General features: G+C 46.3%; 1 protein-coding gene across 1 annotated transcript in view; it reads right to left on the bottom strand.

Annotated features, from left to right (window-relative positions):
• Positions 1–1,888: 1,888 nt before the first annotated feature.
• LOC114880531 (protein glass-like) overlaps positions 1,889–16,789 on the bottom strand; it is a 48,724-nt gene continuing 33,823 nt past the window's right edge. The window contains exon 2 of the mRNA XM_029196640.2: positions 1,889–6,936. Within this exon, the coding sequence (XP_029052473.1) occupies positions 5,272–6,936 (1,665 nt within the window). The 3' untranslated portion in view covers positions 1,889–5,271. The remainder of the gene's footprint in view (positions 6,937–16,789) is intronic.

The following is a 16,789-nucleotide window of genomic DNA, read 5'->3' as shown; positions in this document are numbered from 1 at the left end:
TGGCAATTTTCCTAACGAACCTACGATTTCGCAATCCATCCGGAGTTGACGATTCCAAGAGAAGCAAATTAGAATCCAGCATCAACGTAGGGTCGCCGCTATTAGCTTCGATTTCGTCACGCGATTACGCGAGACCGCTGATTGAGTAACGCGTGTTCCCAGAGCCGACAAAAAACGTCCCTCTAACGAATTTCGACTCCTATGGGCTGCTCCTCGCCCAGCCTTTCTCCGCTTTCGATTTCGGCTCGCTCCGTAGTGCCCGGACACGCAGGAAATAAACGATCTCGTGATACACCGTCGGTCCTGCGGCGGGTAGGTACACGCGAATCACGGCCACCACGGGTATCCACATGGAACAGAGAACTCTCGACCTGCCGATCGCGTGCTCCGGGAAAATTAATCATCGAAACAGCGGCGGAATAATATTTTCGAGCGGCGAACATCCAGCGGGTCGTTTCGTTCCCGTCGAGCCGGGAAATGTATCCAGTCAACGCGTTTGACCGACGAAATTCAGCTCGTTGTGCGTTGAAAATTTCGAAATTTTATTTATTCTATTTTCGAATCAACGCCGGTCGTATTTTACGATCCCGATGTACGAACTATAAGGAACAACATTGTTTACACACACGCCGATCGCGGTAATTAATCGACCGTTTACGACAACTTAACGTCCATCTACGATAGGCGATCACGATTCGCTTTATCTAGAAAGTTATAACCACCGTGAACTCGTATTTAATTAACGGTGACTCGTTCACTTGTATGGCGGCATTAATCGTAGCCAGTGGAAGTTAAGGATTATGGTTATGGCTAGTAGCATGAAATAAGGCGATGCTATTAAATACAAAGGCAGCAGGGACGATAAATTGATTTCTTTTGATAAACCACTCCTAACTCGTTTCGACGATTCGATGTTGCAACGGCGATTTAACTCGCGTAAATTAACGATGCTGTTTCAATTTTATCTCCTTTGTAGAGATTAATGGAACATCTCACTTACGGTGATATCAATCTTATCGAGAATTATGTACCGTGCTCTACCGTCTCGTCCTGTTCTTCGTCCTTCGATTACGTAGTTAATTTCAACAACGGTAAGGCGATGCTATTTAGGAATTACATGTGATGGATAAACAGTTAACGTATATATCTATATATATATATATATATATATATTTCCATCGTAAGGGTGCAGCGGCATACAGTTTCAAGGATCATGAAATTCGTGATCGTAGAAACGGGTACAAAGGGAACGCGTAACGAATCCGTTCGAGTCCTTTCCGTTGGTGAGAAAGAAAAAATAACAAGGCTGTGTGTGTAGATTTACAATCGTCGACGAGAGACCTATCAGGCAGTGTCGCGCATTAAACGGGCAAATTTTTATTCAAATGGTATTCAAACGAAAGCACGCGGCATTTAATCGTTTTCAATGAATTCCGTATCTGCCGACACCTAGCTGTCGTCGAATATTAATTGAAACTTATCGGCGATGAATTGGATCAACGACAATCGATTTGCAATGTAAAAGTTTCGCTCGGCTCGAGCCGTTCAGTTTTCTTGAATAATTATCGTAATTCGCGCGACACCGGTTGTCCGCGCGCATACAGTTACGTTCGACTAGGATAATTCGAGGCTCTACATAGAAAAAATATTCTTTCGTTTAAGTATTTGTCGCGTAACTCGTTAGTCTCAGCCTTAAAATGATATGTATATTATTCTGATTTGTCAACGTTCCACACCGGCTTAGATTTTTCTCGGTCGAAAGGTTACGCAGAACGAAGGCACGGTACCGTATTCACGACAGTCTTCGAAACGAACAGCTGAACTGAAAAATAAAAAATGAAATCAGGAATATGATGGATCTTGGTGCGAATGATAAGTCGCGCGAAGGTTCGTTGAAAAATTATATTTTTTTTCCATTCTGGCACGATTCGTAAACACAACATAATTTATAAATTAACATACACAATCGTCGTCGTCGTCAATAATTTACAGTAACCCCTGTGAGCGTTTTTTTTTTCGCTTCTTCTTTGCTTGTTCGTCGTTATACAAAAAAAAAGAGAGAAAGAAAAAAAGAACATAAACAGAATTGTCGCAGGATTTCAAAAATCGTCCGCAAACCACCCTTTTCATCGTTCGTCGCGTTTTCTTCCCTCTTCGTTCTTTCTTTTTTTTTAAATTTTTCTTTATTCGTACATTCGCCGGAGAAGAAAATGACGGGAATAGGGCGGAGAAGAAGCTCGAGATTCGATCGCAGCATGGAAAACAAACTGCCAGAAAAGAAAAGGAAACGAAACGATTGTTTTATAAATGCAGACGCGTGCGTTCCACGAAGAACTCGCGCGATGGAGCGTTCTTCTTCGCCCTGATCATCGTACGATGAAACGGAACGGTATTTTCGATGAAACGAGGAACAAGGGAACAGAGGGATCGAAGAATGTAAAGAAAAGAAGGAAAAATAGGAAGCTTGACTTGCGAATAGGATAACAAAATAAATAATAGAAGCATTAAACATGATTAATCACTTAACAACGTAACTAGGCATAATAATTAATAATAATAATTAATAATTGTAATAATCATAGAAATAATTATAATCGTACGAATGGCTAAATGAGTGTTAATAATTACAAGAGCAGGTTGTCTGGCACGGCGATCGTTTACCTACGAACGCGCTTTTTACACAAGATATCTTTTAACCCTTTACTTTCGTGTTTTCACTTGAAAAAGGGCTCGTTTCTAAGGCTGAATCCACACGAAAGACGGCGTCGAGCCGGACGGTACCGATGCAACGATAATCTAAATCTCGACAAACTTACAAACGTGAACAAATGTTGTTTGGAGCCAACAAGATTCGCTCCTACGATTCTAGCAAACCGAAACAGAGAACAGAGAAAAAGAAATTGGAACAATTATTTTTAACGACGTTTTAAGGAATCTTGAGTAGCTACGCGCCACCTTAAACAAAACTTCCCACGAAATCGAGGTACCCGGGGTCGCGAGACGTACGGTTTCACGAAATTTCGAGATCCGTCTCGAGGCCTCTCCTTCGTGTATCCTTTTTGTCCCTCCGACAAAGCCGCCTTCATTCCGAGTAATCGTACGATCGACAGAGGCAAGTTTAAAATGGCAAGCAGAGAGCGACAGTTTCCCCTTAATGGCTAATTACTCGTTCCGTTCCCCTTCCTTCGAAACGGTAGACTAATTAGAAAAAAACCTCGGTATATAAAAATACAGTTATACGTTACCTGTGCGTGCACGCGTCGATTGCACGCACATACACACGCGCACACCTTTTATTTATTTTTTTACGCATACGTACTTACGGTGACACCCGTTCGAGAGCTTGTGCGTTTAACAACGGGCCGTGACTCGCGATATTAGTCATTGTCCGTTTCACCGTGACCACGGAACGGGAGACAGACTGGACAGTGGCCGAGTTATGGCAAGGAAAAAGGCAAACGGTCGAGGTTGAGCAAGGTTGAAGCGACTGACACCGCGCGTGCTCTCTTCGTCAGACACGAAAATCGCAACTCCCGACACTTTGTCGACGAGAGTTTCTATTTCCCATAGGGATTAAACAAAATTTTACAGAGTAGCCCCTCGTTAATTTCTCGTTTCCACCTCCGGAGCCCTAAACGCGAATTATCGAGCGGTTATCGTACGCTAGAAATGATTCGAATATCAGTCGACAAAATGTCCATGGAAAGAATACAGCTACTTGGACCGATCGTTTTGTGAAACAGTGAGTATTTGCGAGTTGCCGAAATTGTTTCTGAACGGAATCGCGAAACAACGATTCAACAATCGTTATTATCTCGTTCGGTTCGGTGTTTTATTCTCCTTCAAGTCTTTTCGACGGTGTATAAAAAATATCTTTCTATCTTTGTTCCTTGCACACGCTTAGTAACAATCTCACGCCGACATTTTACAATGAGAATAATATTAATAATCATAGTATCGATATTAATAATAATAATTAAAACGCAATAATAATATTAATAACATTACCCACTAATTAACGTTACGTGTAGACGCTTTTTTTTTTATTATGCTTTAAGTTTCTTTCTTTCTGCAGGTACGGTTTTACGTTCGTTTCATTTTCACATATCTCATACGTTTTTCTCGTTCCTCTTCTAGCGAGGAAAATCTCGTCGCGTCTGTTTCGTGGCTTGAGCTTCAATCTCCTCCAGAGGTTCCTTTCTAGGATCTCTTCGACACCTCTCTTCGATTCGCGAGCAACAAACGGGTTTCGATAAATATACAACAGGACGCTGTCGAGAGAAATATCGCAACGTACAATAAAACAAACAATTATTCTCTCCTGTGCAAAAATTTCTTATAACAATTAACTTTACCGATCACGCGCTCGGTAGATCGTTTTAACGTCGAAACAACGATTTCGAGAACAGCGCGATGAAACATTGAGCGTATCGATGATTTCGTTTTCCCCGACGAACAGCTTTCAAGATTGCTGGCGACAAACAAATTTATTTTCTTCGAAAACCGAAGTCTTTTTCTCCCAGAATTAACGAAAGAAGGACAAAACTGCCGCCAACGATCTCTGCTTCGCGCTCTACTCTATCGATATGCAATTTCTTTCCGATCGCGACCTAAATTACGGCCCGACCGTGAAAATTTGGCACAAGTTTTCCTCATCATTTCTTCGTCAAGCGTTTTGCAAAGCGACGGAACGTTTGAAGGGAAGATAATTTCGGGCGGTGCGATGCCGCACTTTGAAGGATATGCAATTCGTTCGCGTTCGAAATGTAGAAATATCTATTGACGGAGAGTAGGCAACGTTTAACGATGATCGCAGTTTGCGCCGAAAAGTTTTCTAAGGAAACAGAAACAATATTTTTGACAGAGATTCGATGAAAATAAAAGAAAATGCGAAAAGATCAGGCGCGAAACGGCGAACATTGTTGGAACGATCTTCGAAGGGCAAGAAAGAAGACGCAGATCGTTCGGGAGAAGCAACAAGGGGAAGACGATGGAGTACGGTAATACTGTTGAAAGTCTTCGACTTCGATACGCAAGATAAATTTCAAGAAAATACCGAATTTCCACGGTAATGAATAAATTTTCCTAACTCTAAGGGGATCGTAAGCTCTCGCAAAAGTTTGGTCCAATTCGAACGAGACAAGTCTTGCCTACCACCGTCGCCCTCCTCGATCCTCGTCGCTGTCATCGTCGTCTGCGAGACCCCGTCGAAGTGGTACGAGTTGCCGCTCGATATCCGGCTGAATCGGCTGCTCATCCACCTGGCCGTCGTCATTCGGCCTTGATGGTGGCCGATGGAGAGGCCATCTCCTGGGTGAACATCGGGCTATCCTCGCCGGCAAGGAGGCCAGGTTCGCTCTTAGGCGTCTGAACGTCGGGAAATCTGGCGTGGGTCCTCAAGTGCCTGGTGATCATGTCTCGACGGCAAGCGGCGTACGCGCACTGCGGGCACTTGTACGGTTTCTCGCCCGTGTGCGTTCTCTGATGAGTGCTCAGGTGATCCGACCTGCTGAATACCTGGCCGCAAACCTTACACGTGTACGGCTTTACGCCCGTGTGCAACCTCATGTGTCTGGTGAGCATGTCCGACCTGGCGAAGCTCCTCTTGCAAACGTCGCAGAGGTACGCCTTCGCGGACGCGTCCTGAGGACCCTGTCTGCGATGCCTCGACGCCATGTGCTTCGCCAATCTATCGTGAAGGCTGAACATCTGACCGCAGACCGGACAAACGTACGCGACGTCCGCGCCAGGTGGCATCTCTTCAACCACCGGCGAAACTTCGAGGTTGTATCTGACGGCGACGCTCTCCTTGGTGGTAGGCGATGCCACGTCGCCCTTCACCACCGGCACGCTAACCGAGCCCCTCGACACGATACCCGGTGGTAAGAGTTGAAGAGCCGGTGGTCTACCGAAAGCAGCGGCCGCCGCGGCCGACGCCATCAGGTTCTTCATCGAAAGGTCCAACGGCGACTCCTGCGGACTCGTCGCGTCGCTCTCGATCGAGCCGCTTCTCATCGGCTGGTTCAGGAACATCGACGAGCTGGACAACGGAGGTTTCTGGTCCCATCCCGGCACCAGGTCCGAATCCGAGTGGCTACGTCCTCGGAAGATGTCCGGCAGGTACTTGGTGTGCATGTAGTGCTCGAAACTGTACGACGACAGAGATACGGGCGTCAACGGTGGCAATGTTAGAGGAGTGAGAGGAGTGAGAGGCGTTAGGGGTGTCAAGGGAGAAGTCGGAGAGGGCAACATCATCGGCGGGGTGGCGGACTGTGCGCATTGGACGCAAGTGCATCCCGCGTACTTGGGCGCCGACGATCTCTGATGAGGCGGATGGAGATGATCGTACAGGTGATTCGCGTTGTTCCTCTGATGATGCCTGTGCCGATGACGATGATGATGCGAGGGATGGTGCGGATAATGAGAATGATGATTCTGCTGTTGCTGATCGCCGTTCCCCTCGTTCGCGTTCGAGTTCGTGTTCGCGTTAGCCTCTTCCTCGCTGGGCGTCACCGGCTCCTCGCTCTTCAGCCTCAGGGGAAGAAGACTGATGCCCGACGGTGGATCAGCGGCGGATCTCGAGGACGACCTTGGAGAACCGAACACGTCCTCTTCTTCCTCGGAGGCTGGTCCACTGCCCTCGAATCTCAATACCTCGCCCTCGGAAGGTGAGCTACGGTGTTGCAGGATGTCCAACACCTGGTCCAACCTCTTCCGTCTGCGAAGGTTCCGGTGGTTCCGGTTCGCCGTCGCCGCTAGGGTGTTATTGTTGGTACAGGAGGGCGGTGGCGGCTTGGCCGGACCCGGGGGCGCGGCTGCAGCGTCCTCCACGGCGCTCTCGGCCATCGTCATCGAGGATGCGCGGCACCCGCCGCCTGGGCCCTTTATGCCGCCTACTACACCCTCGGCTACCACCGTACTGCCTCCCACCTCGTCCTGAAACATCCAAACCACACGCCACTCTTACTTCTCTTGCCTTCCCTGTAATCTTCCATATTGTTCAATTACGCCATGCGCCGCGCGCTCGTTTCCTATTGCTTACGAAACCCAAGCCCCTCTACCGTCGATCGCGCGTAATTTTACGAATCATCCTTTTAGTGCCGGACGATCTCGGACGTTGTCGGACGCGGATCATTTCCCGCTAGCTACACGCGGTACGCTTGCGAACCTTATCTCTATCCGCGTTATTACAACGCACCGATTCACTAGACGCATCGTGCATTGCTTACCGACTCGACGAACCACGGCGAGGGTGTTACCAGCAGACAGGAGTAAGCCAGAGTTCCCGGTCGCTCAGGATACCGATCGACCCGATCGAAATTCGGACGCGTCCAACGAGCACAGAAACTGGTATCACGATCGCAACGAATCACGATTAACGCGTCGGGACGCTTTCTTACGTAGACGCGATACCGACTGACCGTGTATCATCGAGGCTAGCGTAGCCATTAAATAAAACGTGAGACGATCGCGCGATCGATTTCGACTTCGAGATGGCATCGGTGACGCGGGCAGCGCTGCACGTTCGACCGCGGCGTTACACGTGTCGCCGTGCATGAGGCGACCTCGATGACGTTTCATTTTCCTTTCAAATGAATCTCGCTGCATATTAATTAACTCGGGAGTAGGAGAGAATCGATCGAGCAGGGAAACCAATGGTTCGCCGTCCGTCGCGATACCGGCCGACCAATCCGCGTTCAGCGAAAGCGCAGAAGAAGTCCAGGGACGAGAAAAAATTCCCTCGGCTCCGCTGCAGCTTAGCCACGTCCCAGCCGTTGTCTGCTTATTTTAATGCGACCGCGGGACCACACCGCTCGTCCTGTTCCAAGCGACAACGGCACTTCGTCATAAAACCACGTGCAAGTCGAGAGGTGTATCCGACGAGCATTTGAAATTTAAATCGCGCGCCGCACAACCAGCGCATGAATCAACGCGTACAAACTACGAGTCCAGTTAAATTGCTCGTTTTTTAGCGTAGACGAGTTTTTTTAAATCAACTCGAACGTTGCTAGACTCGTTCCTGGGGACGGTATGAAATTTCTAACATCTTCAGTTTCCGTTTTACTTTATTACAACGAATCGAAAAGCGGACTTCAAATTTTATATTACGAAAAAAGAATGCGAGCTTCTAAAGAGGTCAGGCGCGATCAGCTCGTGGATGGATCGAACAGCCAGGAGAAACTCTCTTCGCTTTTTATACGCGGGAGTGAAACGCTCGCGACGATTATCTAAATTAGCCACGGCAAACGAGACGGCGGCGACGAGGATCGTTGAAATTTTCGATCGCGATTTATTGCCGCGATTATGCGTAAAATATATAGCCAGGAGTAGAGTGGCGAGCGCGGATGAAACGCGCCGCCGCTCGTACGTCGTTTCAGGCTCTCGGGGACGCGTGAAACCCATCGATACCGACAACGGGCACGGGCTAGAGGATTTTCCAATAAGGCAATTAGTCGCATCAACGGAATAGAAATTCGCCTTCCCGGAAGGCGCGGCCGCGACACAGATGTCCCGGCCAAGACTTTCCAGCGATTCCAGCCTATCGCATTCCAGCACGTATGCGGCCAGTTACCGCTCTTTCAAATCGATTTGATCCCGAGAGTTCCTCTCGCCGACGGATCCTTTCATGGCGAAACGACCGAATGCCTTGGCCGGTATTAACGCTGAAAGCGCGACCGTGCAGCGAAAACTTGCGGCAATACCCGCTGAATTACGAACAAGCAATCCGTCTATCGACCTTACGCCTCTGCGAACCTTCACCACCTTTCCTCTATTATCCTTTTTTATCTCGCACTCGAAGAGAACAGTCGATACTTGTCGGTATATTCCATAGGAAATGGGTAAAAAAATATGAGTCATACAATGTCTCGAAGAAAGGTTACATCGTGACGCGTCTGACGATGAGTGACGCCTTTTAACGCATTAGCTCAAAAGCAATTAATCGCAGCGACGATTCATCAAATTGATCCCTGTTGACGTTGTTCGATTCATTCGTCGATTCGAGAAAAATATGAAGGAGAATGTTTAAAAACCTATGCAACCATTCGCCGTGTTGCAATCAGTTAATTAAACTCTGTAAAAATTATGATCCACGAAAATTACAATCGAGGTTTTTGCGATATCGTTTGATTCACGCAGGGTGACGTATGAATTTTCACACGTGTCGATCACTCGGTTAACAAAGAACTAACCAAGCGTACTCGAAAGCGAATTGAACGGGTCAGACGAAAATATTGGCTGGCAGGAATGTCCGCGCGTCGATCGAAGCGTCGATCGAAACGCTTTTCAACTTCGCTATCGATCTACCGTAACTCGAACGAATCGACCGCAAACACGTTCGAATGAGCTCCCGCGCAATATTCATAGCACATCAAGGGTCTACATTGTATCCGATCGGCGAACATTCACTTTCAACGACAGCTACTCAGCCGATCAACGACGAGAATAACGTATCGTCGCCGATCGTCTTTGTATCCTATCTCATACTCGATGGACGAATCTTCCATTTTCTGTAATAAAATATTCCATTCGACATGATATTTGTATACGACCATAGAGAGTCTCACGGCGATCATCGTCTCTGTTCTTCCTATCGCGATGATCGTCTTTTCCCTTTTCCTTCTGCCGCGCCACTAGAATCTCGCGGAGTGAAAACGCCCCGATGATCGGTCGTAAAACGTAAAGGGGACTCGTAAACGGAGTGAAAAGATGTCAGAACGTAAAAGCCGAGAACAGGTCCCCGACGAGAAGGCGTGGGCGTACGTGGTTGGCATCGTCTCTTCCTCCGTTTCTTTCTTCTTCACCTTCGCCACTCCTGTTCGCGACATCGAGAGAAGCCGTGTTCCTGACTCGCGAGGAAATTCAGAGATCCTAGGAGAGTTTAACGATCGGTCGGTTTGATTTCGAGGCTGATTCGTTCGGACGTGGCGTCGGTGTACGAGGAAAGAAATCACCACGGTCCGCGCTTTGCGTCACTGATTACGTAACCAGATTAACGCGTTTCATTAGACAGGAGAAATTTAATCGGCTCGTTAGATTGCTCCGATACTCGGTAAAAAGTCGAGTCGCTTCAGATTGTTCGATCGAGATAAAAAAAAAGGTAAGAGAAACAATGATGGGAGGAAGGCTTGGACGCGAGTAAAGGGAGAGAGAGAGGAATCTTCTCGGGAAGATTTCGATTCGACTCGGTAAACCGCGACGCAATCGCGCCAGCAGAATTTGCAGGAGGGCCGAGAGAAGATCATCGGTGAAGAATTCCAGCAGGAATGCCCTCGGGGAGGCACCTGTAACCGCGGCTCGACAGCAGAAACAGAACAGGTTGAGACATGGGCGTGGGTGGAGCGCTTGATCTTTCTCTCCCGCGCGATCTGTCCGTCTCACGATGGATACGAACCTCTCGCGATCGTTATTTAACAATTTCAACAATCGTTATTTAATATACATAAGCTGGCGATTTTTAAATTTAGTAAATTTAGTTGCAGTTTTCTAAGTTTCAGGCGAAATTCTCATTTCTCAAAACTTACTTCTCGAGTTTTGATTTTTATTGCAAAAAGATTTAAAAGCTTGAATAAATATCTCAGAAATTTTTCAAATTTTTTTAAAACCTAGAACAATATAAAATCAAGCCCCAAAATTAAAGACGCGTTAGCGAAAATGAAGGGTTCAGAATCAGCCAAAATTCTTTGTTTAGTAAGAATCGTCTGATTCTAATCTGAAGATTCTAAATTCTAATGGTAATTATTTGAAGAAAGGTTCGAAGCCATCGCTGAACGTCCATTCAGTGTTCCACCTTCGAAAGGAAAGAGTGGCCTTAGGGCAGACGGGCTTGCCTCGGTGGCCACTGGAACTCCGGCAAACTGCTACCAAAAAACCAGACGGGCTACCGAAGAGAAGCCGATCGTTTCTATCTACATAGGCCACGTTAGAGAGACCATCGTCCTGTATCATTCTACTCGGATCTAGAATCGAGATCCATCGAGATGCATCGTTCTATCACAGGCACCGTGTTAAAAGCGAACTCTGTCGCAGCAGCGTTGATTCTCGCTCTCGTTTTCACGCTATCGATCGTCCGGACTTGAACTGTTTCCCGGCACACCGACCACGACGAGGGTTCCACTGCTCTATTTTCTTCCTCGAGAACGCCCACGGACACGAAGAGGAGAAAGTGCACGTAGGCGAAGGGAGAAAAAGCTCTGTGGAAGCAACAGGATCGTTCCTCTTCATCCGCGAACGAGTTCTTTGTCGCTCGATCGAGGCGGCGACGAGGACACCGAGCGAGCGTCGCGCGACAGATTTTATCGTAGCTGGAAAATTACGGGTTATCGGCGGCCTGATTAATGACCCTCCTTCGGATATCGGACGGTAATTAAACGCGTGGTAATTTGTGCACCGCGAAAGGGAACGCGCGTCGTTCGGCTGACAGGGCAACTAGGGTTGATTTAAGGAGCTACACGAACGCGAACCCTAACGTTCCTCCTCTTTCTCCGTTTCTTCCTTCCTCTTCGTCGTTTGATCGAGAAGCCGTACCAGCTACTCGCTTATAAGAGGCTCGAAAAGCGCACAAGCTTGCGACACCACTTTCATCGCGGTCTTTAGCCGCGCGCCCATCGGACGATAAATAACAACCGCTCGTTGCCCGTTCCGCCGAGATGCAAAAACCGACTGTCATACTTAACGTCAGCCGGGGAACGGTTGTAAGTATCGCGGCTTATGGAACGATTATAAAACGCTTGGAAAAGAAACCGAATCGATGAAGTAAAATGCTCGGTTTCATTAATTGGGGAATAAAAATGATATTTGAAATTAATTAAATCTGGTTTAACACTGGATTGCCGGGGCGAGTCAATTTGACTCATTTACAATTTTATTGCTATATATAGAAAAACTTAAATTATTTTTTTTTAAACATATGTTGATTTTTAATCGAATTATGAAATACTAATTCCTTCCCTTAGTTCCAAAAATCCATATGTGCTATACCTATTTTGACGGATGTGAGGATCATTAAGAATTAATTTGAATACTGGAATCGAGTGATTGAAAATAAAGAAACGCGCGAGAAAATAAGTTGTGTTTACAGTTACTTTCGTTAATAAACTTTTTCCCATCTGTCGGTAGCTTGGCCCTTTTTGTGATTTTGTTCGTGCACGGTTCATTCCATGCGATCAACATTGATTTGATTATTAATTATTTGTCGTGACTGGTTCGATCGTAGCGATATCGAAATCAATTTATCCGTCTTTCTATCTCTGTTTCTGCAACAATTGATTTGCCCCGGTACAAGGAGCGCAGGGAAAGACAACTATCGTCTCGAACGATCTTTCCCTGCCTCGTTAACCCTTTCTCTGTGTCAGAGTTGACTGAAAAGGGATCTGACCGCGTGAGACGCGGCCAAACACCGTTCTACATCGTTTCACGGACACAGTTTCGCTCGCTTTGTGTCCGTAGCAACGATTACGGCCTGATGAATGACAAATCGTCGGAATTGCAAATCAAATTACCCCGAGTTCCATTATTCAAGAAACTCGGAGCCGATCGGAGCAACGGGTCTTCGAGGATCGTTTTCTTGCAAAGCAAACTTCAGGCCAAGTTGCTGCTCGTTGGTGAAACGCAAGTCAGATCTGTCTATAGGCAAGTCAGGAATACTTGCGAAGGTATGGAGAGGACGAGTTGAGAATTTGAAATGACACGATCGTTCGGAAATCAATCGAAAGAGAGAAAAGACGAAGAAGAACGAAACGCGATACATTTTTCCTTCGAGCGGAGATGATCTTTTCGAGATGATCGTTTCAATTGTATTAATTAGCGTAATAAGCCCTTTCGAATCTCGAGGTTCATCGAAACCCGTGTCATTCGAACTTCTCTTTCTACGATCGGACACTTGATCAATGTAGAACAGGGTCTTCGACGACACGTCCCAGGGACTTGACGACAGGTTCGGTTCAAGTGGTAGCCACGATTACAAGTTAGCGTAGCACCAGCCTGCTATTACGATCTAGTTAGCGCGATCGATCGATCCGATTGGCGTGTAATCGATTGGCCGGTACCGCTCTAAAGGGACGCCGGGAATTCGCTGAATCACTTGGCCATCGGGACAAGCCGGTTGATGATAACGGACGATGCCCTTCGCCTCTCGGCTTGTTGACGCTCCGAACGAACGACTGGCCTAGTCGACGTTATCCGTCGCTTAATAAGACGTCAATTCTCTTCGGTTCGCTTTTAATCACGCGACAACTTCTTCGTCGCTTTCTTCGCTCGCGTTACCCTACTTTCTTTCCATTTTCAGACGGGTTAAACGAATTTCCAATAAGAATTCCAAGTCGTTGATTTAGAGCCTTTTTAAAAATCTATATCTCCTTTATTCATTTTTTAATTATAGAAACACTAATCAAAGTTCTTTGACAGCTTCTCCAACGCGACGATGAAAGGTTTACTATAAATTTATCTCGATCGTATCTGTGTTACAAAATGTTAGAAGATCGTACACGGTACAAAGGTAAAAAAGAATCTAGCGACTTTGAAATCTGTAAAGAACGACACTGTAAAGTGACGTTTACGATGCCCTTTCCTCTGAACCTCGCGCTCTTTTCACCTTGTCCACCTCTCACCCTTTGCACCTGCTTCATAAGCATCCTACAAAACTAGAACTTTTTACGGCCTTTGACGACGTTCTTTTATAGCCTGTTCAACTGGCGCTCGCTATAACAGCACGGCTAAAACGAGGCTAATACAAAACGCGTGGCATCTAATTTAAAAGTAAAAACAATGTCGGAAAAAATGTCCCCTCGATGAAGAAAAAAGAAACAATATTACACGAGTCTGTTTCGTACTTCTGCGAATGACAATATTCATATTTAATCTTTGATTCAAAGAACAGTGAACGAAATGAAATCTGTGAAAAGTTGTGAAAAATCCTAGTTTAAAGAAAGAAAAATGATAATGTCTAGTTTTATGAATCTTAATGTGACGACTATCTTAACTGCGTTTTTTTTGTTTATGAATTTTATTATTTTTTAATAATTTTTAAGTTTTTAATAACAATAACCTTTTCAACAATGATAATTTATTTGTTGAAAGTTAATTTTGTATCGAATAAAAATGTGATCCTTTTTCGCGTTGCTTTCCTTTTTTCGTAAAATTTATATTTGCCCTGCGTTCGACGTGTATACTCTTTTGGTTTTAATTATGCATTCCGTGGGAGATTTTTAAAATTAAATTTCACAGTTAACTGGTTAAACGAATGATCGAGCCAAAAAGACGGATCGCAGTGTCGCGCATTCGCCATGTCGTTCGATCAGTTAATAAATCGATTCACTTATCCGCGCGATGTTATTAACGTATCGGCATTTCCGTTTCTCATTTTCCGTCTCTTGTCCCTGGACGCGGATTGCGCGCGTGCTTCGACCGATCCCGCGTTAATATTTAACGCGTCATTTCGTTGGCCGCCATGCAAGATAGACGAGAAGACGAGCCTCCCGTTGGCGCGGCGTTCTTATTTAAATGCCGGGAACGCCGTGTAATTATTTCACCGGCGCTGACTGCCATTACGAGGAAGCATCGACGGGAGGGAAGGCGAGTTCTTGCGCTCGCATCAACCTTCGAGACTCGCGGCGCCATTGAAAATCGTGCTCTTGAAACGATCGTTATCGGATTGGCGAATCCGTTCGTGCCGGATGACCGAGTCGACGTCGAAGAAGTCAAGCAGCCTGCAAGCAAGCAAGCAAGCAAGCAAGCAAGCAAGGAAGCAAGGAAGCAAGCAACCAAGCAACCAAGCCAGCCGGCCTCCGGTAATTAAACTCTCGCGATTTTCCCGTCACCGTCGTCAGCTTTTTGCGCTTCGCACCTTCTTCCACCCTCCCGCGACTTCTTCGGCGTTCAGCCGGCGCGAGAATCATTAGCGATCCGCCACTCGAACAAATCGAAAAAGGAGCCGGTGAGCAACCGGCAGCTGAGAAGCCGCCAACAGCCAGTCCTTTCGTCGAAACACTCACCTGTACCGGCTGTGAAACCGATTCATGCGGGTGAATTGTTTCCTCTGATGTTTCAACGGACCTTACAGCTTTTCACTTAAGCTTCTCGACAGCTACGTTTTTTTATTTCTCAAGAATAGCGGAAAGGTTTTAAATGATTTGTTAACTCGTTGATTACTATAAGGGCTGATATGGGGTAAAAATAATGAAAATAAAATGAAAATGAGAATATGCAGGACAACGAGCACGTACGAAACGTCGTCTTTCTTAAGTAGACGAGGGTCAGTGACGCGCGCGGCAAACAAATAGCTGGTTCGTTTAACATTTGCTCCTGCTTGCCTATTTGCTCTCGATTCTTTGCGTCACGCCAGGCTAGAAGCATTCCACGAACTAATAACATTGACCGCGTAACAAGCAACATCGTTTGCAAACGCTTACTTCGCGCAGCAACGTTTGATAATGCGAGGCAACGATCGTAAAATCTTCTCCGCGGGCGTAGATAACGCGTCGACTATAATAACTAAAACGCTTTGCTACGCCCTCGGCGAAAGGGATTGCTATACCCTATCATCCACCGTGAAAACTTTCGAAAAGAAAATGCAATTCTATGTTACGTAATTAATAAATATTTTCCTGTAATAAAACGCGAGATAAAAGAAAAATCTTCCCGTCGTTTAAAATGAAATAAAACTCGAGTGAAACGAGTGTGTCGCGATTCGCCAGAGAATTCCTCGCGGAAATAACCATTTTTCATGGGAAGGTGTACGGTTCGAAAGGATTGCCAGAATGCGGCATACGCTAGAGCCCGGTCGCATGCCGCGCGAGAAGCTGTCTCTTAGCCGCATCGGAAGAATCATTGCACCGCAGTGCAGCAGAACTGCAGCCTACGGAATACAGATGCACCGTCGACTGCTGTTACACGCTTCGCTCGACCCCGCGGCGAGATCGAGGAAATTCGAGAAAAATAAAGTGAAAGCTGGCTTCGAATCGCGAGCGAGCGAGCGTGTCTCGATCGGAAGGGAATCGATCGAGGAAAGCAGCCTACGGCCACGTTGATGATCATCGATGTGAACCGAAGTCAATCACTATCAACGATCATCCTTTTTCTTCATCCCTCTAATATCGATCGTACGACACGATCAAGATAATAATTTTAATTCGTCAGTTTAATTTATTCCTTCCTAGTCATGAATTTCAATCATCCTCGTATCAATATCTCGGCAAATAGACGGTAATTTCGTGTACGCGTAATAATTTAAGTGGCAGGTATCTTCGAGAGAAGCATATATCAATTAGAAATTTAATCGCGTTTCAATTAAATATCTAACAATTAACGACGTCGGTTATTAACCGTGTTTTATGTTGCGTGGATCATCGATATCTCTGGTGTTGATGGATGAATTATCATCGGTTTAACGTCTTCGGTTGGAAATAAAACGGTGGAAAACTGGCCGACTCGATGAAACGGTAGTTAAACGAAATAATGGCACGTTGGAGAGGATTAATTTTATATCGGAATGAAACTCGCCAGGTGAAGAGATTCCGTTTTCTGTCGGTCGGTTTCCAGCCGATTCGCATCGATGAGAGAATCTGGCGAGCAGCGTTCGTGCGAGGTACGTTATCGCGTAATTGCGGGTTAATTCGAGGCTGGCAGGCGACAGCGCAACGGGCGTGGGCGGCTTCGTCGAGTCCGTCTCTTGTTCGGTTTATCGCTCGACCGCGGTAGCACGCAACGATCAAGCCGAGATGTTTCTCGTTTTCCTGGAATCTCCGTTCACCTGGAGGCGTCGGGTCCCGTCGCGTCCCGTCGCTTCGTCCTT

This window comes from Osmia bicornis, chromosome 5 (assembly GCF_907164935.1).
Source record: "Osmia bicornis bicornis chromosome 5, iOsmBic2.1, whole genome shotgun sequence".
Classification (NCBI taxonomy): Eukaryota; Metazoa; Arthropoda; class Insecta; order Hymenoptera; family Megachilidae; genus Osmia; species Osmia bicornis.
The sequence above is the reverse complement of the archived record's forward strand: the minus strand, read 5'-3'. Positions and strand labels throughout refer to the sequence as shown.